We start from the raw sequence: 26,428 nt of genomic DNA, 5'->3' as shown, positions 1-26,428 counted from the left end.
TGGCCATCAAAGTTTTCCACTGACCTTTAATAAGTGACTTTTTATTTTGAAAATTAGGGTTCAATTAAGGTGGTCCAGAAATCACTTTTATCAATACTCAAGGGCCGTGATGCCTCTACCTCAGAAATCTCGGTTCTGGTGAGAGCAGTGGTTCGGGGGGGCATGACGAGACACTCCAGTTGGAGCAGAGTTCCCAAAGAGCAAGGTGGCCTGACACAGTCATGCCGTCAACCAAGCACTGTGCAGCCAAAGCCTGTAAGCAGGGCGGGGGAGGAGCCAACAAGCCAGCACCCTAGCGCTCTGGGCTCTGTGCCCCTGTGCTGTGTTCTGAGACGAGGCTGCTCTCCCACCACTTCCCAGGAAAACAAGCCCTAGTGGGGTCCCGCGACCTCCCCGGGATCGGCAGAGGACTTCCATTGAAAATAATGGAAATTCACATTGGCGCGCTTTTGATCCTTAAAAGGCAAGTCTCTTTTGATCCTTGAAGATATTCTGTCAAGCCAGAGGACGGGTAGGGTGGGGAGGAGAGGTGCTTAAAAAGGAGGATGATCCATTTCATCGAGCCAAGAGGCTGGGCTAGTTGGAAAGTCGGGATAGCCTACACTGCTTCCTGTGGAGATGTCAGAGGTGGGTCCCCCAGCCATGGCTCTCAGCGTCTGGCTTACTCCCTGCCCTGCATGCGCAATGAGGCCCAAATTACTGTCCACCGTGTAATCCAGCCCATTGAGCAAAGGAGCGTGGGATGGCAGGGACGAGATGGAGGATGGAGACTGGGGGATTCCATAGGGGCTCCCATCCCTCAAGTCCTGATAGGATTGTCCTGTCCCATCCATGGAGAAGCTCCCATTCATTAACTGTCCGCCTGTAACGTCCCCCACGTTGCCATAAATCCTATTGGTGTGGCCAAGTTCTGAGAGAATTTGATCCTCTGTGGACAAAAGAACGGAGATTTATTGTCAGCCGCCAGGACTCCGGTGGTCCCCTGTTCTTCACAACCTAGGAATACACACGACCAGGAAAGAAGCCCAAGCATGAGCCAGACGCCAACACGTCAGCCTGGCATCCAGAGACTGACCCACATCAAAGGGAAACAACAGAACCCACACCTGCAGAGACCAAACGCCCAGGTCCCAGAAGACTGGACAAATGTTTGGTGAGTTTGTTGGTCCCATGTGTGCTCAGGTACGAAGATGGCTACACTGAGGAATACGAACGCCTGAGGTTTGGGAGGTCGTATGTTCTCCACATCACAAACGGAAGAAACTCTGTGCTAACAAGATTTCATCTGAAAGTTTTCAAGCTGAGAAAAGTGCTTGGTTCAGTTAGTTGGGAAACAAACAGGCCCAATGCGGTCAGGGGGGCTGAGGACCTCTCTAAGACGTGTACAAAAGCCTTCTGGTCTACCTGGGAAAGAGGTTCAGTATTAAAGTGCTTGGTTTCTCTGTCTACCAATAAGCTCTTCACTGGGGACAAAGTATTGGACTGATTAAGGCAAATGACCTTCTTGTTTTATGAAGAATTTCATTAAGGGGATCTAATGGAACCTTTGCCACCGGGAAGAATTCCTCTCTCCGACCGAAGTGAGCAATTTTAGTCTTAAGAAAAAGAAGATTATATAATTACCTGGAGAGACCAATGATATGTCAACCTGGGGACCCACCTGCACCCAACAGAAAGGAGCTATGAAACAAGACTTAACAATCCTGTATGTTCCAGACGTTGATTTCAGCAGCTTAGAGGAGATTAAGTGGCTTTCCCCCTCCCCCGCCAAGAGGCCTGGAAGGTGAGCATAGGGCCCTTGAACCCTCCCCAGGGCCCCACGGGCAGACCTCTGGGCTGGGCTACAGTCCTCTCAGGACATCACGGTCCTGGCGGGCAGCTCATGCCATCTGCCGCCCCACAGACTTCCTTTCTATTCCCACCTGGGCCTGTGCATCCATTCCTACCAAGGCCACCCCTGAGTGGACTTCAACACCCATCCCTTCTGACGACCTGCCCTAGGCTGTCCCTCACCCCATCCATAAAAATGAAGAGGGGGAGGGGAGTCATGCCCTTTAGAGGGGGCAGGGGTTGAAGGCTCAGCTCCACTGTAAAACGGCCATTACCTGGCCTTTTGCCTACACCTGTCACCCCATGCGACCAGGGCCCTCTGTGGTAGCCACGGCTCCCTAAAGGGGATGGTCGTGTCTTCCAAGTGTGAAAATGTGCTGAGCTTTCCCCAAACACATTCCCAGTCAGTTGTGTTCATGGATCCCCAAGAACACTGCGAGGTGGGCAAGGATGTGGTTATTCCCCATTTATAGATGGGGAAACTGAGGCTCGAGAGAAGTGAATCCGTTTGACAGAGCCATAACCGGAAGCCAGATTTCTGATCCCCCAGCTCAGGACTCTTCCCTTCGCCCCACAACAGAAGACCTTCCACATTTGAGGACTCATTGCATGAGAACCGTTACGGCTATCTGCAAACGACCGAAGGATCCAAAACATGCAGCCATTTGCAACTTTGCTGATGCACAAATTTGAACATAGCGCATGCAGCAAAGCGCGTGCGCTGGACCGGGTGACAGGAGCGGTGGGGGAAGGGATTTCAGAATGAGGCCGGTCCCCACCTCACGTGCGCTCACAATACTGACTTCCCGGGGCAAAGGGCCCGTTCAGCATATCCTCCCACCGCCAGGAGAGGAGGGGGCTCACTCTAGGGGGTCATGGGAGGGAGCCCAGTGCCCCGGCCGAGGGGAGAAATGCAGGAGGGGGGGCTCAGGGTGCAGGCAGAGACACAGCTGTCCTGCACAGCTGCGTGGGCTGGTGAGGCAGCCCCGGGCCGCAGGGAAGGAGGGGAGGCCTTGGGGCCCATGGGCCTGGGAACCCGGCTTCCATGTGTCTGCAGCAGAGCTCTGGTTTCCTCTGCCCTGTCCCCTCTGGAAGGGCCACTACCCTTTCCCCCCTGCCCTTTACCCCAAGTTGCAGGGAGGGCTGTGTTCGGGAGGGAGGTGGCCAGGCCTCCAGAAAGACCCCTCGTGAGCATCGGGGATGAGTTTCCCAGGGGCCTCTCCTAGGGCCTGGGCCTCGCCCCGGCAGCCCTGCTCACCTCGGAAGCTCAGCTCACTGTCACTAACCCCACAGTCCTCTGCCGAGCTCTCCTTCTCCTGTTTGCTGCCTCCCCGGCTCCTCTTGACGCTCTTATAGAACTGCCCCCAGCGGTGCCGCCCCGCGTCCTTCTTCAGCCTCTTTTCCTTGGCCCTTCTGTTCTGAAACCAAACCTGCCACACAAGCACAAGGGACAATCTCGGGGGGCGTCCACCACGAATCCAAAGCCCCCAGGGTCCCCGAGACAAAAGACAAAGACCGAAGCCTCAGCAGAGCTCAGGGCAAGGAATGGGACGTGCCCACCACTCCCCCTGCCTGGGCCTCAGAAATCTGCCTCTGATTCGGCAAATTAACGGGGCTTGTGGCCCTGAGTCCAACTCCCCCAGGGGATCAGCGACACCGCTGATGAGGTGCCATGGGTACCACTCCCGAAGCCTCCCTCACGTGGAGGGCACAGATGCAGGGACCCGCAGGACAGCCTCCACCCCTGCCCCAGGCCCGGCCTGGGTGGCGCCGGGCCTGGGATTCCCGGTCAGCAAAGGAGGCCCGGGGGCCAGGGTGGCTGGTGTCTCACCTGTACGACCCTCATGTCCAGGCCTGTCTCCGAGGACAGCTGCTCCCTCACGTGCCGGGCGGGCTTAGGGGAGTTCTTGTAGGCGTTCTTCAATGTCTCCAGCTGCTTCGCCGTGATGGTGGTCCGGGGTCGCTTAGCTCCGGCCTCTGAGTCATCTGCAATGAAAACCACTTCTTACTGGAAGTGGGCTTACTGGAAGCCCATCTGGAGCAGCTGGGTCTCAACCCGCCTTCCTCCTCTCCCCATGTAATCTTGCCTGCTATGGCCAAGAGTGAGGGAAAATGGGGGAATACCAAAGGGGCGTGGTCCCAAACCCCAGGGAGCCCACAGGCCCTCTGAGTCACTGAAAAGTGAGGACCATGTCCTCCTTGCCTCAGCTCCCTGCCTCTCCCCTGCCAGCCCAGCCACACAGGGGCTTTCCTCAGACTGAAGGTGTACCATTCCATGCGTTTCCCCATCACGACAAACACTCTGACTGGCCAACCATGTGAGTTACTGCCAAGGCTGCAAAGGTGAAGGAGTCAGAATGAAGTCTGTGCTCTGGGCTGCCCCAGACGCCTGCCCCTCCTCCCATCGGGAAGGTCCGTTCCCCCAGGTCCCACCCACGGCTTCGCTGCCTTGCCACAGCCCTGGGCTCATAGCAGGGGTGACCTGTACATTCACTATTCACCTAAGCAGTGGTCATAAATTATGGGTCAGAGCCCACTAGTGTGTTGTGAAGTCAATTTAGTTGATCGCAAACTAAGAGAGGAAATAAAATGGATGGGATGGAGTGAGATGGGATGGGCTGGGACGGGATGGACGAGGCAGATGAGAGCGAGTATTGTTTCATGAAACTTGATCAATGCTTGCTGTATGAATCTGTGTGCTGAGCTGAAACATAAAATGAGTCTCTTACTGTAGATCATAGTCAACATGTTTGGAAAAACACTGGTCTGAAGAGTGTTCAGGACAACATGCTGATTGACCAACTGTCTTCAGTGGATTTTGAGCATCAAGTTCCTGTGGGGCTGTTTATTCTCAGTCAGAGTCAGGCACAGAGAGAGGCACTGGGTGTAAGTGGTTTGCTCCTCTCCCAGCACTAAGACTTACTTCCGTTCTCTGCCTACCACCCCCGGAGTCAAGCAAGAGGGAATGGGCAGCTGCGTCTGGCCCTCTGGGTTCTTTGTGCCCCTCCCACATGTGTACTTTGAAGGGGGTCTGCTCCATGCCTATCTTCCTACCTTTCTTCCTTTCCACCCAAGAAAACCCTCTCTTCGGAACAACAATAAAAACAGCTAATGTTTATTAAGTGTTTACTGTGTGCCTGGTGTTGACCTGAGAGCTTTATGTGCCTAGGAGCCTCACAACAATTCTAAAAGGTTTTTCTTGGAGTCAGAAGACCTGGGTTCACCATCCTCATTGAGTGAGTGCATGGGCAAGTCCCCTCGCCCCTCTGAAGCCTGGGTGGGTGGCACGTTTTAGGATTAAGTCATCCTTAATGACATGAAGCCCAGGCTCACACTACGATCAATCGTGCACACAGCGGAGGGGGGACAAGGCCCCCAGTCCTCTCTCCTCCTTGGGCCGTTTTCTTCCCCAGCAGAGCACTGTCATCCTCAAAGCCCACCACTCAAGTCCCTCCCTGGGGTCCTGGACACAGGACCAGGAGGAAGGATTCCAGAGCCACTGAGGCACACGCACTGAGGAAAACCTCCAAAATTCTTTAAATTCTGTTGTTAGGAATCACTCCCGTCTGCCCGTATTTATAGACATAAGAGCATGACAGAACTCGATGCAAATACGAAACGGTGCACTTTAAAAATATCCATACGGTCTTTACGTACAAAATTTGAAATAATGAAACCACCAAAAATTTTTTCAATTCATCGAGAATTGCTTAATTTCAAAATAGGTTGGCCTAGTGCATTAGGTTGGCCAGATGGCAGCGCCACTGAGACAAACCCCTGTCATCCTGGGTTGGTGGCCCCTTGGTTCCGCATGGCTGGCTACGTACGCGGAACTTTCTTCTTGTGATTATGGGGACTATTATGCTGTTATTTTAACATTCACTATTATTATAATTTAAAATCTTTTTTATATCCTATAACAATATCATCCAAGTATTCATTAAGTAGCGGTGGCAGTGCTCGTGCTGAAAAATGTACCCGAAAATCAATAACTTTGGTACGGAAGTTAAATGTGATAAAATGCTATGAGGAAGGCCAAGCAAGACCATGATACCCTAGGCTGTTAATTTAGGAGAGAGCATCTGGGAGAGACTGAGATAGTGCTGAGAAAATAAAAAGTAGCATTAAGGCAAAGATACACTTCACTGGTTATGGATTTATGTGCTCCCAGGATACATGCTCGCCCCTCGACTTTTTACATTAATTCTTATGGGAAAATTAGTCTTAAAATATGTTAGTTTTGAATTATGCAGGGTCTCCTAGCACTTGTCCCTGGCATAAAATGCCACCTCATTATATTGAAAATGCAAATATCCAGGGAGACTAACAAATGAACGAAATCATTCACACCAAGATACAAATAGCTGATATTCAGTCTTTTGGGTAGCACCAGCGAGGGAACCTAAGCCTCAAAGAGGGTTTAGATTAGCAAGGAGGAATTAAAACATAAGAAGAGAGAGCCAAATGCCCCACAGCAGACCAAGGCCCCTGCTGTACCGAGGAGCACCCAGATTTCAAGGGATGGAGCGGCCGCTGCCTCACTGACAGCCAGAGGCAGGAGGAACGGACCAGAAACACTGTGTAAGCCCCAGCTGCTGGCAAACCTACAACAGATCTCACCTACTGTTTGCATTTCTTTTCCACGTTGGTCTCTCCCTCGTGGAACGTCCCATTCCACAAGTGTCAGCCTCTGGAAATCTCAGGACGCAGCCCTGTGTGACAGGTGCTCTGACCCACCCCTATGGAGCTGAGATGCCGAGGTTCAGCCAGGTACACAACTTGCCGGGGGAACCCCCAAGTTAGTGCATGACCCGGCAGAGATGCCCACCAACCTCTGAGGCCAAATTCGGTGTCTTTCCACCATCCTACAGAGGTCCGCTGCGAGGCAAAGCATCCTCGATAAAAGCGTTAGCCCCACTGGGTCATTCTTGCCTCCCCAGCTGGTCTCCCCTTTCTCTCGACCCATCCACAGCAGCAGTGGACGCCGGGCTGCACGTGCTCAGGGTCTAAAGGAGGCCTCTGACTGCGAGAAGCAGCCGCTGGCCCTGGGGGTGGCCTGCATCCTTGGGGTCTCTGGTGAAGGGCATCAGAGTCGCACAGGCAGCTTGGGCTCTCTGAGTCCATCTGCGCTGAGGGTTTATCCCTAATCTTCTGTGACACCATAAGTGACTCCAAAGTAACTGCACCGAGTGAGTTTTAAGGGGCCAGAGCAGATTAATACATTAAGGCAAAGAGCCTGGGAGCAGGCTTGCAGAGGCCCCAGAAAGAGGAGAAGAGACTGAAGGGCGGTCCATGTCAAACGCCAGAACTCTGGGGGTGGGGGCAGAAGAGAGAGGAGGCCCTGCCGAGCTGTCCCTCCCAGCCTGAGCTCGGTTCCCGCGGCCTCACCAACACAAACCCTTGAACTGCATTCGTTAGCAAAAGACTAATTTCTCCATGCATTGATCATATCTATACAATATATATGTGGGGATCAACGAAAGACCTGGAAGGAGATACATGAAATTGTTGTTCCTTTGTTTTTTCATCAAGCCCAGAGCCGTCAACAAAAGTGTTCCGCAGTAACAACCTGAGTCGAAATAAACTCTAGTCAAAGGCAAATGACCTTGGATGTTTCCCGAGTTTGTGCGCCTGAGATTCCCAGGTTGACTTTGGCCAAATGCCATATTCGGAGCCAGGGTGGAGGGCACAGCCGTGAGTGAGAAGCCTGAGGGAGGCTGCAGGAGGTGGGGAGTCAGGCTTGGCTTTCCTGAGGGGAGCGCTGAGGAATGGCGGGGAGGGGTCCAAGCCCTCTCTAGGCCCTGGGAAGGCCCAGGAAAGACCTAGGGCTGCCCAGGAGCAAGGCCTTGGAGGGCAGGAGCCGCTGCTGCCCAGGTCGCCCCTGTGAAGGCAGGCTTTCCAGGGTGGTTACTAAAGGCTGGGGCCCGACATCAGCCTCAGCCTGTGCTGCGAACTTCTGTGCAGACCGTGCACAGGGCCCTGAGGTGGCCAGGGAAGGGTGGCGGGGTGCACGGGAGCAGATGGTTCAGATGGTGGGGTCTCCCTGAACGAGGAGACTGGCTGAGCATCTGCTCCCATATGAGGGGCTTGGGAGACACAAGAGTCGTCACCCCTAAGGCCCTGCCCTCGAGAAGCCCACAGTCTGAGAGGGGAAACACAATACAGTTAACTGAAAACCGAGCTGACCCGTTCCAAGGGTGACCTAGGCCAATGCCAGGGCTCCTGCTGACCGAAGCCTCTGAGGTGCAGAGGTAGATGTGCACCCCGATATGTGAAACTGATGAGCAGCTCCACTGCAGACGGAGCACCCTCCCAGCCCCGCCCCAAGCGAGGGGCCTCGAGATGATGGGCACAAGGTCCTCAGCAGCTCCCGAGCCAACGTGCTGGCGCGCGAGACAGGCAGGCGCTCAGCGGCCGGAAACCGGTTGATGCTTCCGTGGAGCAGCAAGTGCCAAGGGCTGGGGGCTGGGGGTTCCCCCTCCCTGCAGGCATCTGGGAAGGTTCTAGAGGAGGCAGGGGGCGAGCAGGGCTCCGAGGGGTGGGCAGCCCGGACTCAGGCAGGACAGGGGGCACGGCCGGCACGGAGGCCGGGGGGGAGGCCGTGCTGATTACCGTTCTGCTTGGCCGTCTCGTAGTCCTCCTTGCACACCAGCCGTCCGTCCTCCATGAGGTAGAACTCGTCCCCCGTGGCCAGCTGCCGGTTACAGATGATGCAGGCGAAGCAGTGCAGGTGGTAGACGAAGTCCTGCGCCTTCCTGACCACCTGGGTCGGGGGGATGCCCTGCTGGCAGGCCGTGCATTTTGTGCCGAAGCGCCTGTAAGGGCAGCGCGGCGTGAAAAGATTAGAGCGCGGCAGGGAGGCGGGGTCTGGCTTGCGCGCACTTTTCATCTGTCCCTCCCCCACCCCACCACTCCGGGGGGTCCATGGGCCTCCACCCCTGGGCCACCCAACCGTCCGATTAACAGCTCGTCAGTTCACGCAGGGCTGTAGGATTTTCCAGGTCCCACTGAGCGGGCAGTTTCGCCCTCTGCCTCCTGGTTTCTTCAGCTTGATGGTGAGAGGCCTAGAGGACCAGCCCCACGGGCAACCATGTGCACCCATGTGCATAAAGCATCAGGTGAAACGCCTCTTCCCGTGCTCCCCACGGGAGACGCCACACGCCAGGGTCCACACGGGGCTCCGGAGAAATCACACGTCGGCCGCAGAGCGGGCCTCTCACGATGGGTTCTCTCTCCTGCCTCTCCCCTCCATCCGGCAGACACCAAACCCTCCGTAGCAGCCTCCGTCCCCTTCCCACGCACAGCCCCTGAGATGTGAGCCCGGGAATCTGCGTTTTATACCCCTGCCACCATTCGAGGTGCGGGGCCTGCAGACCTCAGTTTGAAAAATGCTGCCTCAGACCTCTTCCCATCAACCCCTTTCTGGAGCAGCACTGAGGCAAGAGGAAGGTGCCCCACCACCCGGGCCCAAGGTTGGGAAAAGAAGAGAAGTAGACTCATTGCAACTATAGTCCAGCTGGGTCATTTAAGCCCCGTTCCCTGTCCTGGCCATACACACAGAGTCACACCAGTGGTCGTAGAGGCCAGAGGGGAACTGGGGGCCAGTGCAGATGTGACGATGAAGCGGTGGGTGCGTGGGGGGCTCTGCTGCAGGAGGGAGGTGGGAGGGTTAGGGAGGAAGGGGCAGAGTTTAAAACAGCAATCAACCTAATTATTCATGACATTTCACACAGCAGAACTTTATCTTCTTCAGGATGAAAGACTTTGCCTAATGGATCTGGGGAAGGTTTGATTTTAATGGTCCTTTTAACTAATGCTTATAGGCAGCCTGATTTCCCCTGAAAGGACAGTACATATTTCATCCCTATTAATACCAAATAAATTAATTATGGTCATGGCTATCATGATGAATCCCAGATTAATGCAGAATGATGGGTCTCTTGTGCAGTAATGATACCTGCCGGGGGCTGCAGGGGCCTGGAGCAGGCACGGCCAGCTGCGGCTTCAGCCCCATCCCGGGGGCATGGGGTCACAGAGAGAAGTGGGGTTCTCTAAGTCTAGATGGGTAACCCCGAAAGAGCCAGGAGCGTGGCCCCAGGGACTGCTCTTCTGAGACGAGATCTGAGGAGGGTGTCGGGGTGTGAGGGCCTGAGCTGTTTGGCTCGGAAGGACCCCAGGCTTCTGAACTCCTGGAATGCCCCCCGGTTTTGTGAGGACGGTGGCATGCATGGAAGAAGGCCTCTTTAGAGCAGGGGTTCTCAGCCCAGAGCTCAGGACGGGCTCTGTCAACTACCCCTGAGTTTTTTCAAAACTGTGCATCAGGAGGGGGGGCCTGGACTTTCAACAAATTTTCAAAGGGTTTCAAGGGTTTCATCAGATTTCAAGTCCAGGACCCAGAAAAGTAGAGATCAAGTTTGTTGAAAAATAAATCAGTGAATAAAGAACCATGATTTTAGAGATTATGCAAGGAGATGGCTAAATCTGAGAATGGAGAACAAAGTCTACTGTCAGTCCTAGATGGTTCTGAACCTCCCAGAGCACAGGTGAGAACCAGGCTGCTTCCACAGCTGCTGTCTAACCATGTCGCCTGTATTAGAGAGGAAGGCAGGCAGGCACCCAGCTCGTGTGTGTGTGTGTGTGTGTGGGGTGTGTGTGTGTGTGTGTGTGTGTGGGGTGTGTGTGTGTGTGTGTGTGTGTGTGTGTGTGTGTGTGTGTGTGTGTGTGTCTGAAGGACAAAGAGAAAGGAAGCCTGTTTATGTGTTACTAGAGTGTGTTTTCAAATTGCCTGTAGTTTGCTATCCAGTCCAGGCCAATTCACAAAGCAGGTGTTCAAAATGAAACAATCCTGCTCACTGCAAAACCCTCCCAAATAAACCACCGAAACCCAAGGGTCCAAATCCTTTGCTGCAAAGGCTGGAGCAGAAGCAGCTCCAGAGAAGAACTAGAATGTTCCAAAAAGCAAGTCCTATTTTGTGGCCGAGTCACGGGGTGGAGACCAGGGGTGGGGGCAGGAGGGGGGGTGGGAGGAGGGCTGAGCAGACTCCAGAACAGAGTGGAGACCCTGCAGCGGCCCCGCCCACGGGCAGGGCCACATCCTCTCCCCACTAAAATGCAGGCTGTGGCTTTCCGTAACCAGAAACCTAGTTGACACCAGAGCCCCAGAGACATGAAAGATAACGAGGGTATAAATTTAATCTACATACCGACAGTGATTCATGCGTGAGGGTGGCAAGTGCACAAGAAAAATGAAAAATAAATGGACTTTCCCACCGGTGTTTTTTAGCAATTGAAGCAATTTTCCTGATTGTGGGATTTATACCGATGGTAAGTGGAAGTTGCCCCTTATAATCCCTCTCCCCTGGAGCACGGCCAGCGGGACCCTCAGCGAGGGGACTGCATGCACCCCCTGGGCCCACAGGGCTCTCCCAGCATGGCCCAGTCCTGAGGGGCTCCCCACCCCAACTTCTGGTCAGAGCCAGCGAGCCCAGAATAAGGCGCCGTCCTGTAGGGCTGCAGATGTGATGACGACACTGTCCTGAGTGTCCAGATCTCAGACCAGCCAGAGTCACAGGTGAGGCAGCCACGGCCTGGAGAGGTTACACAACTTGTTCTGTGACGAGCAATAATGAGACGACCGCGGCTAAAACTCCCGGGTCCAAAACCAGGTAAAACTGTGAACCTGGCTGCTCCACAGAACCAAGAGTCTAACCAACCTGACCAAATCTGCAGGATGCTGGGGGCGGGGGCCGAGCAGGACACTGGCCAAGGAAGAGGCTTCCGAGGAATTTTCTAGTCAGCATTCCCTTCGTCCTATCGCTGAGCCCCTACCGTGTGCAGGGCCCTGCCCGCGCGGGTGCAAACTGCACTGGCGTTGCTCACCAGAAGGACAATCTCTCTCTGGTCAACCCTGCCCGCTAGGCCTTCAGGGACGGCCGGTCTCCCCGGGGAAAGCAGCTGGAGCTGATCCAAAAGACAAAGAAGACACAAGGGAGGACTTGCTCATGGCTAACGTTACTCAGAGCAACGTCACTGGCTATGCTCTTCTCTCTGCCCAACGAGCAGCAGGCAAGCCACAAAGACCCACCGAAGGAGTGAACAAACGCACGCAGGGAGGAATGAGTGCACGAACTGCTCCTTCAAGCACGTGTCCGAAGCAGGAGGGGAAGGGTTAGCACTCACCGTAATAACTGCAGCTCCCGGCAAAAGCTCTCCTAAGAAGGGAACTGAACCCCCCGGTGAAATGAGGCCCGAAGTGTACGAAAACATAAACTTTCCACCCCACTTTGCTCTCATCATTGCACTCATTCCACAGATGTCTCCTGAGTGCCCAACCTGGAAGGCGGGGATTATGATGCCTTCTGACAAACGAGAAACTGAGGCTCAGATGGGGGAGGTGCCAGCCTCGGCTCACACAGGCAAAGAGTAAAAAGACCAGGATTTGAACTCGGTGCTTCTGACGGCACAGCTGGCGCACGGTGGGCATCAAAGGCAGCAAACATCACGGAGCAGCCAGCCGTGGTGCCTCTACTCTGGACTGGAAGTGGGTTCCAGGGGCCCTGTGCCCCTCAAGCATCCCCAGCTGCTCTGAGCCGCCGAGCACACGGCTCCCCGGCCTGCGATGCGGGGCTGCCCCAAGAGCTTCCCCCGCAGCGTTCACCTCAACACACCAACTGGTCCTATCTACACCTTCCTGCACCTGTAGCTCAGGTGTGAGGGGCCTGGGCTTCCGGAAATGCACCAGACGTCATGGCTGACGTTCAGGGGCTGTCCCCGACCCTGGGAACAGGGCCAGGCCTGTGTCCTTGGCCTCGCCCTCTGCTCCATGCTCAGCCTGAGTTCCCTCTGCCCATTCATCTGTCCACCCCGGCTGCTCTCGACAGGCCTGCCTGGCCCACTGTCCACTTCAGGGTGTCTGGATACTGCAGGAAGGGTGACAGGCAGGCCTGGCAGGCACCACATCTTCTAGAAACAGGTGCATGTAAATCCTACACCACAGATGTTCCAGCACATTCCTGATTTTAAGTTCTGACCTACCATCAGGCCAGGTACCATATTCTGGTCACCAACACGATTAAAGAGCAGCTCCCGTTTACCAAGCACCTGCCGTGTGCCCACATGGTACATAACCTCACTTGATCCTCGCAACTGGCCCTCAGGCCACACCGCTACCTCCCCGGGGCAGTCATTGTCACGCCGGCCCACGCCCCACCCCGGGGCGAGTTTCCCTCCTGGGTCACTGTGGCTCTCACCGTCCCTGCTGCCATAATTCTCAGTGGCATCAGTGTCCCCAGAGTCCCTCCTGCCCCTGCCCTCTCGTATCCTTGACCTCTTCTCCTGAAAGGCATGGCCTCCCCCGTTCCTCAGCCACTCATGCCCATGGTCCGCCCCGGACCGTGTCACCAGGAACTGCAGCGCCTCCAGGAATAACTTCCAACCTTTGCACCGTCCTGTCCTTCCAGCTCAGTCCCTGCAGTAGCCCGACGCCCACAGCCCTGCAACCCAGCCCCTCTCACTGCCCCTCCCTCCCCTCGTGGCCTCACGTCCCCCCCTTACCCAGCAAAGACTCCGTGGTCCACCTTAGGAATCGCTCTCGCGCCCACACCCCGAACCTGTGCCCCGCTCTCAGTCCTCTGCTTCCTCCATGCAGCACCGGGTGTCTGACAGCGCCGAGGGAAACCTACCACCTCCCTGACCGGGCTCCCCTTAAACGCAGGCTCTGGACCTCAAGAGGGCCCGGGAAAGCACAGGGCACTTCCCTAGTGCATTAACCCCCCCCACCTTCCCATACCTTCTCTCTCTCAGGCCCCTCATCCTCCGTCTCAGCTGGCGGCCCGGCTTCCTATTTCCAGGAGAAAAACGGAGCTCTAAGCAAAGGCCTGCCAGGCCCTCCCATGGTCCCGTCCACACACACCCCCCACCCCCGCCCCGCCGCCGCTTGCCCAGGTCTCTCGGCTTCCTACAGCTGACTCGGCTGTGCTCCTGGTCAAGGCCGACCGCCCGCCTGGGCGCAGAGTCCGCTCCTTCCTGCCTAATAAGATCATTCACCCAGCAACTGGCCCCCTTGCCGCCCACATCATTAACTTCCCCTCTCTACCACATCTACCCAGCAGCATACAGCATGCTATTATCAATAGTTCTGCCACTTACAAAAATAAAACCTCTCTTGACCCTACACCTCCTTGCATCTACCAGCTCTTTCTCTACTCCCCTTGGAGCAAAATCCCTCAGAAGACGGGTCTCTAGGCAGGGTCTCTAATGCCCCTGCTCTCAGTCTTCTCTTGAATCTACTCCGATGGTTAATTTCATGGGCAACCAGATGTTTGCTCAAACATTTTCCTGGGTGTGTCTGGAAGCAGTTTTGGACAGATTAACATCTGAATCAGTGACAGAGTAAAGCAGATTGCCCTCCTCAATGCGATGGGCCTCATCTAATCAGGTGAAGACCTGAAGAGAACAGAAAGGCTGGCCCTCTCAAGAGTGAGAGTGAACTCCCCTTGCCTGACTGCCGGGAGCTGGGACATCGGTCTTTTCCTGCCTTTAGACTCGAACTGAAATGCTGGCCCTTCCTGGGTCTCGAGCCTGCCATCTTTTGGATTGGGACTTACACCATCAACTCTCCTGGGTCTCCAGCCTGCTGACTGCAGATCTTGGGGCTTCTCAGCCTCCAAAATCTTGTGAGCCAATCCTTAAATTAAATCTCTTTACACACACACACCCCCCCACACACACACACCCGACACACACCCTGTTGGTTGCATTTCTGTGGAAAACCCTGAATAATACACGCTCCAGGCAAGGTGCCACCGACATATCAACCCCAACTGCACTTGACCAGGTCAGCGCGGCCCTGGCATCGCTGAGTCCAGTGGTCAGGCCTAATCTTCCCTGACCTTCTACCACATCGGCCATCCCTCTTCCTTAGAACGCTGCGCTCACTTGGCCTCTGGACCCGACTCTCCTGGGTCTGCTCCTTCCTCGGACAGCCCCTCCTCCACCTCCCACACCTCTTCTCTGTCCCCCCCTACACCCCTAGGGATTCTACTTCCACCTCCAAGCCCAGACCTCCCCACCCAACTCCAGACGGGTACATCCCATGACGTCCTCAGCATCTCGACTTGGACGCCCAAGACCAAACTCCTGATCCAGATGCAGATCCCAGCATCTGTTCCTCAGGAACAGGAACATTTGCAATAGCATCAAAAAGAATCATCAAATATTTTAGGATAAATTTAACCAAACAGGTGCAAGACGTACACACTAAAAACTACAAAATATTTCTGAAAGAAATTTTAAAAGACCAAGACAAATGGAAAGATATTCTATGTTCATGGCTTTAAAAACTTAATATTGTTAATATGGCAATACTATTCAAAGGGATTTACAGATTTAATGCAATTCCTATCAAAATCCCAACAGCACATTTTGCAGGAATTGAAAAGCCAATCTTAACCCTAATTTCATGGGCAACCAGATGTTTGCTCAAACAAACATCTATTGCAAATGTTTCTGTTCCTCCAGTGACCTTCCCCATCTCAGAGAAGGGTGATTTCATTCTTCCAGTTGCTCAGGCCGACAGCCTCGGACACCCGCATCTGATCTGTCAGCAAATCTCATTGGCACCACTCAAAATTATGCCAAGAACCGGACCACCCCTCGCCGTCTCCACCACTGCCTCCCCAGCTGAGGCCACGCTCTCCCCTTGCCCACAGCTCCCCTAAAGCATCCCCTGGCTACAGCCCTTGCCCCACCATCTATCTTCCACACGGTGACCCTGAGTCGGACCATCTCACTCCCCTGCTCAAAACCTTCCAGGGGCTCCCCTCTCACTCAGAGTAAAAGCCAAAGTCCCCTAACTGGCCTCTACAATCCTGCACCACCCGGCCTGCTTCCTGGGCTCGGAGCTCTTTCCCCAGATATCTACATGGCTCACTGCTGCATTTTCTACAGGTCTCCCCTCAGATGTATCCTTCTCAGGGGGCAGTCCTTAACCACCTCCCCTGCACCCCACCCCAGCACTTCCTTTCCCTTCTCTAAAGCACTCATCTCCCACGCAGGTACTGCGCATTTCGTTCGTTTATCGTATTGTCTTTTCCCCTCTCTAGAAGACGAGCTCCGTGACAGCGGGGCTGGATCTGTTTGGTTCACCAGTGGACCCAGCGCCTGGAGCAGTGCCTGGCCCGGGATATGTGTTCAGTGACTATTTGGTCATACGTAGTGAATGACCCACTCCTATGGTATGCATTAATGCACAATTCCCCCATTTGTAAATGAGGAAACAAGTTCAGAGAGGGTAAGAAACGTGCCAGGGGCCTCACAGCCATAGACCGTGGTGCTGGGATTTGAACCCAATGTTCTTCCTTTCTCTGGGCCGCTGAGAGCAGTCAGTGGAAGCCAGCCCGGGCCCACGCCAGCCTCCCATGTGTAGGAGCTGCCACAGTGCGGTGCGCTGTCCCGAGGAAACAAAATACCACACAACTTAATTTTATGCTTTAATTGCTTGGTGGTGATTTACTGCTGGCTGTATATTTTTTTCCCAGTTGACACTTCCCTCCATGTATTTCTTTTATCTATCACCACACTTGACAGGTAAGTCGCTGATATTTACTGTTACTGTATGTACCAATATTTCCAACATATATCACCACCACAGCCATGTCACGGCACACAGAGTTCTGGCTCAGAACGGTCAGCCTTCTCCAGACATAAACGGGGGCCATATTTGGAGAAGGCCTGACACCGGAGAATGTTAGAGCCTTAGAGAATACGGACACAGCTCCCCCATACACATACTCACACATAAAGCTCCCAGGCCCACCAGAACTGCCCCTCAGGCTCTGCTTTTTGTTTTTAATATAATGTTTTTCTTTTCAACAAGCATTCAATATTACTTTGAGATGAATACAACGGGAAAAGCTTTAGAACCAGTGACCTAGTCCAACCTCCTCATTTAACACAGAAGCAAACTGGGGAAGCCCAGAGAGGGTCAGGGGCTTGCCCAAGATCACACAGCCCAGTTAGTGGCAGAAAAAGGTCGACAGCCCAACTCTCCCTTCCCCCAGCCATCCTTCCCCGCTTTCCCTGCTGGGGGGAGATTTGCTTCCCAAGAGGCAATGGGACGTGTAGGATCTGACCCTCTTCTACGAGAGTGCAGCCCATCTCTCCTAATTTTTGTGAACATGCATTAAGCAGTCAGTAGGCACCAGGGGATTTCACGTGAGCTATTTCATTGAAAGCGTACAACAGCCCTTATCGGTAGCTATTATTATTCCCTTTTCACAGATGGGACAGGCTGCCAGCTGTCCCAACAACATCGTCCCTCCTTCCCACTCCTCTCCTCTAGGCACCTAATCGGCTCTCCTTACTCCAGACTAATTCTTCTCTGCCAAGGTGTTAGCCCAGCTGTCACCGAATTACCCTGTGCAGAAGGGCCACCTGGGATGCTTGCCACCCCAGACTCCTGATTCTGGGCCCAGAACCCACACTTTTAACAAGCCCCACACGGATGACCCCAGTACAGCTGTGGCATGGACCATTCTTTGAGAAACCCTGCGTAATGGACGCTCTTGGCCCTCTCACAGCATCTGCAGCTTGCTTGTTGATTCTTGAGCCCTTCAAGACCTAAGGACTCATTCTCAACAGTGGTGCGGCAGACACGGGGACAGGCAGCAGGATGGACGTTCGGGGACAGAGGCCCCATCCCACCCCCTCCCACCATACCCCCAGCCAGCCCGCTGCATGGACCCATGATGCCCGCCACAGGGTCCAAGGCTGGTCTGTGGCTTCTCCGAAAGCGGCGCTTCCAGGGGCACCAACGGACCCCAGGAGCCAGATCGGCAAGTCAGAGACTGGCTCTCCCTGGACCTTCGTGTGACCTCGGCCAGAGAAACAGCAGGAAACGTGGTGGAGCCAGGCCACGGGTTCCTGAGCACTGGGCTCGGGAGATTCAGGAGCCATGGGGGCAACGTGGCCAAAGATGGGCTGCAGCAGGAAGGCACAGACTGGCAGAGAGGGGATCGAGAGGGGAAGGACAGCCGATTAGAAAAGCTTCCAGCGGTGCAGAGGTGTGGTGACAGGGGACGGAGAGAGGAGAGAGGCAGTGGGAATGGAAAGAGAGGCCCTTTGGAGGTGGGACCCCATGTCCCGGTACCTGAATGGCTGTGGGTGGGAAGTAAAGGAGGGAGGAGGTTGAGCCCCAGTGATTAAGAGAACGGGACTTGCTGCTGCCAGCTGGTGTGTTTTAAGCTGCCCCCATCTCCCATTCCCAGGTCACCCCATCCCTCTTTGCCTGGGGACCATGTTCCTACAGCCCAGATGCCATCTGACTCCCAGGCTGATTTGCAACTATTTGTTTCCAAACAGATTCTCCCAAGGCAGAAAGGTCTCCAGTATGCAGGTTCCAGAGATGTCAGGAGGCCTTCACTGAGAGCCTGGGCTCTGGGAGGGCGGGCAGGCACCGCTGAACGGGAGGCCTCTGGGGCAGGCAGACAGATAATCCCTGGACTCATCACAGCCTGATATACCGCCTCAGGTCCCAGGGGGAACTGCTCAGCTAAGTAATTGCTTCTGCCTTGATTACAGGCCTTTGCAAATGACTGTGGGCCCTGGTCCCACCAGTGTTTGAATCTTACAAATGTCCACATGCACGGCTACTATCTGGACCATCTGATCGTTACCTTAAGAGGTTTAATTTGCTTAGCGAGGGAATTAGACTATAAACTATTCGGAAATTATGGAAAGTCACACGTCAAAGAGACCCTCCCCTTGTGAGATCTTCAAGCACATTTTGCTAGAGTGTGTGTGTGTGTGTGTGTGTGTCCTAACAGGTGTGTGGTTATCAAAAATAACAAGTGGCTCAGCAAGAACCTGGCCCCAGATGGGACCACAACCAACCCCAGAACTGAAGTGGCCTCTTCCTGGGGCAACAGAGTACAAGCTAGCTAGAGGCGGCCACACAAGCACAGGCGGGACCCTCCCGCCAGAGCTGGGAGCCCAGCTGTGGGAAGCGAAGGCTGAGGGCTGCGGTCACTGCCACGGAGCTCTGGACCACACAGGGAGGGATGGTCTCCTGTGGGGAAGACTCACGGCAGCTCCGCACACCAAGAGGTGGACAGTTGTTCCAATCACCTGACCTGCCATTGCCACTGGACAGGCCCCACCTCCCTCCCCAGGACCCCTGTCTGGCCCAAGGCCTTTTGTAGCCTCTGCCCCAGGACCCTCCTTTTCTCTTTTTTTCTCCTCCCTACATAGATATGCCACCACGGCCTTCATAGGGATAGCTGCCAATAATGACGGCTACTGAACACTTCATTTGACTCAGTCCTCACAGTAACTTGTGAAAAGTAGACATTTTTATTCCCATCCCTTTTTCGAGATGGGAGAGTGAGGCTCAGAGAGGTCTAATGCCCCAAATTCACACTGGGCCTGGATTCAAACCCAGCGCCTGCTCCCTCTTCAACGTCCACCTCGGAGAGAGGTTTCTGGGCCCTTATGGGCCCATTAGGCCCATATTGCCCGATGTCCTGTGGGCGTCTGCCCAGCTGAGGAATGGAGGCCCTGGTCACCGGAGTGACTGGCCCAAGGTCACTAACGAAGACCTGGCCAGAGCCAGCAAAACTACCCTGCAGCTGGGCCAAACTCAGAGCGTGCCGGAGCTGAAACAGGCTGTTCTGAACTGCAGGGATAAATCAGCAGCTCCCGGGCTCCCAAGGACGCCGCTTACCTGCCCCTGGCTGACAGCCGCCTGGAGACTGACCGGCTGGGGGAGGGGACACAGCTCCCCAGTGACAACGGCGCAGCAGCCCTCCATCCCGCTGGGTCCCCGCAGTGTCAGGCAGGTGAGGGCCTCAGGGGCAGGGAGACACCCCCAGAGTGGCAGTCACCCCAGAATACCTCCGACTCTTCTCCACGGCCCCCTCTGGCAGGCAGATGCCAGCACACATACCTGGCGGCCAGGGCGTGGCTTGAAGCTCCCCTCAAGCCTGGGATGTTCTTAAAGGCTGTGCTTTGCCTTAAAAACATACACGGACTCTTGCCCTTTCTTTGGTTCTATAGCTGTTTGTTTTCATATTATAATAATCACTGGTTTGTTTCTCAAGTCTTCATGTAAATTGACATGGCATCTTTGTCACCGGCCCACTGCCATGTACCCTCTCCACCTGCCAGGCTACCCCCGCCTCCATCTGAGGAGTTTTGGCCTTTAAAAGTCATCTCAGTGGGAAGGTCTCAAAGCTGGAGGGAACAGCGGGCAGGAGAGGTCAGCTCAGGCCCAGCCCGAGGGAGAGCTCTGCCAGCTGGTCCTCCATGGCCGCAGGTCAGGTGAACACATCCAGGGCCAGAAACCCAGAGATACAGCACCTAGCATGAAGCACCCAGCAGTGCTAGACACAGTTCACACACTATCTTCTTCCATTGGTGGCGCAGTGGTTGAGAGTCCGCCTGCCGATGCAGGGGACGCGGGTTCGTGCCCCGGTCCGGGAAGATCCCACATGCCGCGGAGCGGCTGAGCCCGCACGTTCCAAAACCTCATTCCCTTATCTGTTAAGAGGTGACATTCTAACCCACAGAGTTGCTATGAAATGCAACATTCTAACCCACAGAGGTGACATTCTAACCCACAGAGTTGCTATGAAATGCAACTCTGTGGCTTAGAATGTCACCTCTTAACAGATAAGGGAATGAGGTTTTCAGGAAGGCCTAGTCACTTGTTTGCTGACAACTTGTAAAACACAGGACAGGAATTCGGTCAAGCTCCGTTTGGGTTCACCAGACCACTCCACTGATAAAATAACTCCCCTTTGCGAAATGCTACTGTGTACCAGGTCTTCTAAAGCAGCCACCGTTAGCGTTCCCATTTTTCCTGCCGAGGACACTGGAGCTCAGAGATGTTAAGGAACTTGCCTAAGGACCCCAGCACTTGAACCAGTTCCTGGAGCAGAAAACCTGTTTTCACCACGCCTCAGAGTAAGGGAGCTGCCAGGCTCATCCCAGGACCAAATCAGTGATGAAAAGGGGGACCCGGAAGCCCAAATCCCAGATCCCTGCTCTCCCCAGGCTCTAGTCCTTTTGCAAGGAGCCAGGGATCCTCCACATGCTGGGTGCACAGTCCAGAAAAGACCTGCTCAGCAAATGCAACCCAAGGAGCTGTGGGCCCCCTGGCTTGCGATTCAAATTGTAATAATCTTAGAAGCACGCTGTATGAGTCAACTAAGCCTCTGCTCTCAGGACCCAGAATGTTATTTCCTTCGGAGAAGGGGATCCAAGGACCCAAGAGTCAAAACAACAAACAGCAAAAATCAGCCAATGTTACTGAGCAAGACAGAGTTTAACAGCCCCCGCCCTTCAAACAACATAACAACCACAGAGCGCAACCTTCTGACAGTACTTCTTTCTGCCTGTGCACACACCAACATCGCCCTCTGCTGCCAGTCACCAGTACGACCATGTCTCACAGGCTGGAAGCTAGTGGGAGCCAACCTCCAGCTTTCCTCTCTGTCCCCCTCCCCCACTTTTGGGGTATTGCACACCTCCACCGGGGCACTCCTCACATTACAGTCTTGAGTCACAAAGCTTCACACAGAATAAAAGATGCCCCTGGAATTGTGCAAAGCAGTGGCCCTGCCCCTTGTTATAGGCAAAGAGATTTAAAATATTGATCCTGGAACTTAGAACCACAGTGTTGATCGGTGAGGTCAATGAATCCTGCCCTCTGCCTCCGAGCCAGGCTTTGGGGCAGATATCATAAAAGGACACTGCTTTTTCTTTTTTCTTTTTCTCTTTTACTTCAAGGAGCATAGAGAAGATGCCTCTGACCAGGCACTTGGATTTGCCCGTACAAATCCAAGTGCACGGCACCTGCTGGCCCTCTCTCGAGGCTGCTGGTGGTGACACCTGCAGCCTGGTGTGAGACGAGGGAGGGACCTGGGCTGCCTGGGACTGCCCTCCCCTCCTGCCCCGCCTCTTGTTCTCTCTGCTCCCAGTGTCCCTCTGCACATGTGCCATCTGAAAGCAGGTGCCTGGTGACCTTTAATGAGCTGTAATGAGGAGCAGACCCACGCATTCTGTGACCAAATCACAGCCTGAGCCCCAAGTGGGCAGCAGGTCCCAAGACCCCTGTGGATGGGAGGTGAGGCCGCTCTGACCGTAGACAATTCTCCCTCTCTGTCCTCACCAAGGACTGTGACTTGCTATACCAAACCGTACTGCAGATGTGCCTTCCTGTACCAAACAGCCATGGTCCCCAAAAGCTGGGTGAGGCCTGACTGCCTGTAAATCCATGTGGCCCCCCTATAGGGCCTCAGAGGTGCCCGATCTTCGTGTCTGATTGCCCCTCCATTGGCAGTGGGAGAATCACTTCAGTTTTCAATTTCTCTCCACCCAGCAGCCCCATCACAGAGGTAATGACCTGGTTTCAGCACTGGATATGCGGCCAGCTCCCCGGCTTTACAAGAGGATCCAGTCCTGAGAGTGGGCTACTTTAGGAAGCAGAGCAGTCCTGCGGAAGGAGAAGAACTGGGGCTAAATAACGGAGGCATCCTGGGCCTCTGTGACTCGCAGGACGCCAAGCCAGGTACGGAAGAAACTGGTCCCCACAGTGCGTTGTGAATTCACTATGTAATCTACTCTCTGTTGCGTCAAACGCAGCGATGGCCTGTGGGCAAGGCTCGGGGCCAGGTGCGTGGGGAAGACAGAAAAATGAGTGACTAATACGCCTTTCCTCAAGCCAACGGGGAAGATCAAACAGGTTTGTGAGGAATGAGCAAAGCAAGCAGCTCGTGCTGAGTCATCGGGAGAGACAAGGGGCAAGGTGGCCAGGCCACTGCGGGGCTGGACTCACCGTCATGGAAGGATGGGGAGACCTTGAGGGGGTGGACCTCATCCCTGGACGATGAAACAGCTGGGAAATGGGGCATCTTGCTGGGGGCATCGGGTACCCAAGGAAAGCAGTGAGCTGGATGGGAGGCTGGGCACAGGGTGGAAGCCTCTGGCGGCACAGTGCTTCTGGGATATTCTGTAGGCAGAGGGGGCCCTGCCGAAGGAGCTGGGGTCGGGGTGTCAGGAGCTGAGCTGTGGGGGGGACGCTGGTCTGGTGGGGAGGTGTGTGGGCAGCAAAGTGTGGGGAGATGAGCAGGGACATTACTGATAAGCAAGGCCATGGAGACAGGGGCCCAGGGCAACGGCCTGGGTGAGTAATTGTCACTCGTATTTCTGGTCTTGGGCTAACGGCTCACAGGCCTGTGCTAATCCCTCCTTAGCCCATAGCCTGGGCTCCTCCCGGGTCTAGAGCGACCCTCTTTCCTTACCACTACTTCTCCCAAACCCAAGTCTACACTTCAGCTGCTGCCACCTCCCTTTCCCCCACCCGGAGGCAGCCAGTCCAGGTCCAAACATCAGATAGGGCCCTAGGGCAAGGCCGGGGCTCAAAGGAGCTTCTCTGCTGACAGAGCCCTAGGTCTGTGGTCCTGACAGGTCTTGCCTGAACCCCAGCCAGAATTCTGACCCAGGGACATCTCAGCACCTATCCTGGAGCTCACCGAGGATTTCCAAATAGGAGGATGATGCGCTGGCCCTGGAAGCAGGGACAGCTCAGCAAACCCCGACGGCCAGGCCCACGCACCTATGTCCTCCTGCCCTCCTCCCCCCACGCACGATGACACTCGTCCCATCCAGGGGCCCATAAGAGCTGCCATGGTGCTTGGCCACGGCATCCATAAGGGAGGAAGGCAGAGGCAAACGTGCTGCTGAGAAAGGATGTGGGTAGAGGGGACGGAACCACGTAAATGCCAAAATAAAGGCAACAGGGCGAGGGTCAGAGGTGGGGAGAGCACAAGGAAGATGGGAGAAAGGGGAACAGTCCACAGAAAAGACTTAGAGGAAGAAGCAGAGGCCCATCCCTCAACTGGAACCATCAAGGATTCATTGGGTTTGCCTGTGCTAGCTACTGCCCCACCCTCAGGGAGCTCAGACATGCACACACACACACAGACGTGTGCACACGCCCACACACACGCACGCACGCATGCGCGCGCGCACACACACACACACACACACACACACACACACACTCCCAAGGACAGAGCAGTGCTCATTTGACCAAAGTGTGATGGTGACAATGAGTGCTACCTTCCGAACACAAGCCACGGAGGCAGCCCCTGTGGTTACCAAGATCATCTTTAAAGTGCTTTTCGACTCATATCGGAGTAACCAAATTTGAGAATCGGAAATTCAAATCACTTATTCCCCGCAGTTAAGCCTTGGGGAGGATTTGTGAGAGATCACGTTCTGTGTCAGGACTGGCACCTCTCCCCATTTCTCCTCCCTGTCTCCAGAAAACACATCCTCTGAAGGGTGCACACCATCTCTCCGGGGCTTGTTCGTTTGTGCCCAGTGTGTCCCGGCGCTGGCGAGCCTCCCGGCAGTCCCACCACGCTCCACGCACCCCGTGGGCCACCCACACTGGGCTCTGTGTCGCTGACAGACACCCCCCACCTCCTGCTCTTGGCTTTGCTGTTACCAGCTGGCCCACATCACTTGAGGCATCAGCCTAAGTGCCTCAGGTAATAAATTCTTGGAGAGAAGTCTCAGACTAAATGCCATGGAAAATAAATTCTAGGAGATCCCCTCACTTTGACCTAAAGTTCCAACATGATTTGTTTCTGATGGACCCAACCCCAGAATGAAAAATCAAGGACAGTCTTAAGAGCTAATACGCATGTATCAGGCAAGAATCCTAAGGAATTTACACATGTTGACTCATTCAAAACTAACAACCCTATGATTATCAGCCCCATTTTACAGATAAGCAAACTGAGACACAGAGAAGTTAAATAACTTGCCCAAGAGCACACTGCTAGTAAGTGAGTTCAAACCCAGGCAGGGTCTGAGCTCTAAACCGTCACACAAAACTGTCTCTTTGTCATATTTCCATTGAAGTTGATGACACTGTCTGAGCCTGGCTCAACCCCTACCAGGAGCAACACTTCTCTGAGACCCTAGGAGCAACCACAGAGATGCCTCTAGATTTGGGGCACAAAATTCAAAGTACCACTCTGAAAGCCGCAGGAATGATACAGCCAAGTGCCCTGGGGCACCAACTCACCAAGACAGAAAGAGCAACTCGTTCTAGGGTTTGCAGGGATCCTTTGTCAGCCACCCTGGAGAAGTCTGGCTCTTGCCTCCTGCTGGCTCCCCACCCATGGCCCTTGCAGAGCTCAAGTGAGGCCGAGATTCTGGGCCTCAGGGAGTGATGGGACCGGTGATCAAAAGGGGGCCCTCAATGAGGAACAGCCTCTCAGCACCAGGATTCACCCACCCCACCCAGGGTGGACCCCCGCCCACCCCACCCTGCCCTACTGAGAGCTTCCCCCGCACTGCATGGGGGAGGCAATTAGATCAGGGCAAGGAGAGCAAGGTGCAGCCCCCAGCTCTGACTTACTTGAAGAAGTCCTCCTTGCAGTAGACGCTCCCGGCCCTGGAGAAGCACCTGTCAGCTAGCTGCATCTGGCAGTCTGCACACTTGAGGCAGGAGCTGTGCCAGTGTCTGTCCAGGACCTTCAGGATGAACTTGTCCAGGATATGCTGGTTGCAGCCAGCACACTGGGGGATCTCTGTGGAGAGAGGAGAGAGAGGCAATGTAAGACTTCTGTACGGCACCACTAACCAGGTGCTGTTTGGATGTCTTCTCATTCTGCTTGTTTTGGGAAAGGACATGAGCCAAACCCTCAGGGCTGCCACATACAGTTGTACAGGTTGTACACTGCACAAAGGTGCCTGGTCAAAGGAGTAGGTTGGGACTGAAATCCAATCCATGCTTTGCTGGCCTGGCTTTGGGTGGCTTTGACCCAAAAGGGTTGCCTGTTTCTAAGAGCACCACAAGGCTAGCAGCATCAGCTAACTCCACTTTTGCCAGCTGCAATTCCACAGCCAATGGCCAGGAAGACCCAATAACATTCACCTTTATTTCTATGACATTTTCACTAGTGGGTAGAATCTGTGCTAAAAACCTCAGCCTCTAAAGTAAGCCCTGCCTAAGCATGGACTGAGAGGTCATCTGGCATAAAAAAGAAATGATATGTTGGGGGTGGGTAGTGACCAAAATCCATGCCTGAAGGTATTCCTGGAGAGAGAATCTCAGTATTTTTTTAAATTTTATTTTATTTATTTATTTTTATACAGCAGGTTATTAGTCATCAATTTTATACACATCAGTGTATACATGTCAATCCCAATCGCCCAATTCATCACACCACCCACCTTGGTGTCCATACGTTTGTTCTCTACATCTGTGTCTCAATTTCTGCCCTGCAAACCGGTTCCTCTGTACCATTTCTCGAGGTTCCACATATATGCGTTAATATACGGTATTTGTTTTTCTCTTTCTGACTTACTTCACTCTGTATGACAGTCTCTAGACCCATCCATGTCTCTACAAATGACCCAATTTCGCTCCTTTTTATGGTTGAGTAATATTCCATTGTATATATGTGCCACATCTTCTTTATCCATTCGTCTGTTGATGGGCATTTAGGTTGCTTCCATGACCTGGCTATTGTAAATAGTGCTGCAATGAACATTGGGGTGCATGTGTCTTTTTGAATTATGG

At 54.2% G+C, this 26,428-nt stretch overlaps 1 protein-coding gene across 1 annotated transcript in view; it reads right to left on the bottom strand.

The window, feature by feature from the left end:
• Positions 1 to 533: 533 nt before the first annotated feature.
• LHX4 (LIM homeobox 4) overlaps positions 534 to 26,428 on the bottom strand; it is a 42,507-nt gene continuing 16,612 nt past the window's right edge. The window contains exons 2-6 of the mRNA XM_067714527.1: positions 25,262 to 25,433; positions 8,443 to 8,645; positions 3,662 to 3,816; positions 3,089 to 3,260; positions 534 to 928 (exon numbers count right to left, since the gene is read on the bottom strand). Of these exons, the coding sequence (XP_067570628.1) occupies positions 534 to 928; positions 3,089 to 3,260; positions 3,662 to 3,816; positions 8,443 to 8,645; positions 25,262 to 25,433 (1,097 nt within the window). The remainder of the gene's footprint in view (positions 929 to 3,088; positions 3,261 to 3,661; positions 3,817 to 8,442; positions 8,646 to 25,261; positions 25,434 to 26,428) is intronic.

The sequence above is a fragment of the Pseudorca crassidens genome, chromosome 2 (assembly GCF_039906515.1).
Source record: "Pseudorca crassidens isolate mPseCra1 chromosome 2, mPseCra1.hap1, whole genome shotgun sequence".
NCBI classification, from domain to species: Eukaryota; Metazoa; Chordata; class Mammalia; order Artiodactyla; family Delphinidae; genus Pseudorca; species Pseudorca crassidens.
Note: the sequence above shows the minus strand (reverse complement) of the source record. Positions and strands in the feature narration are given on the sequence as shown.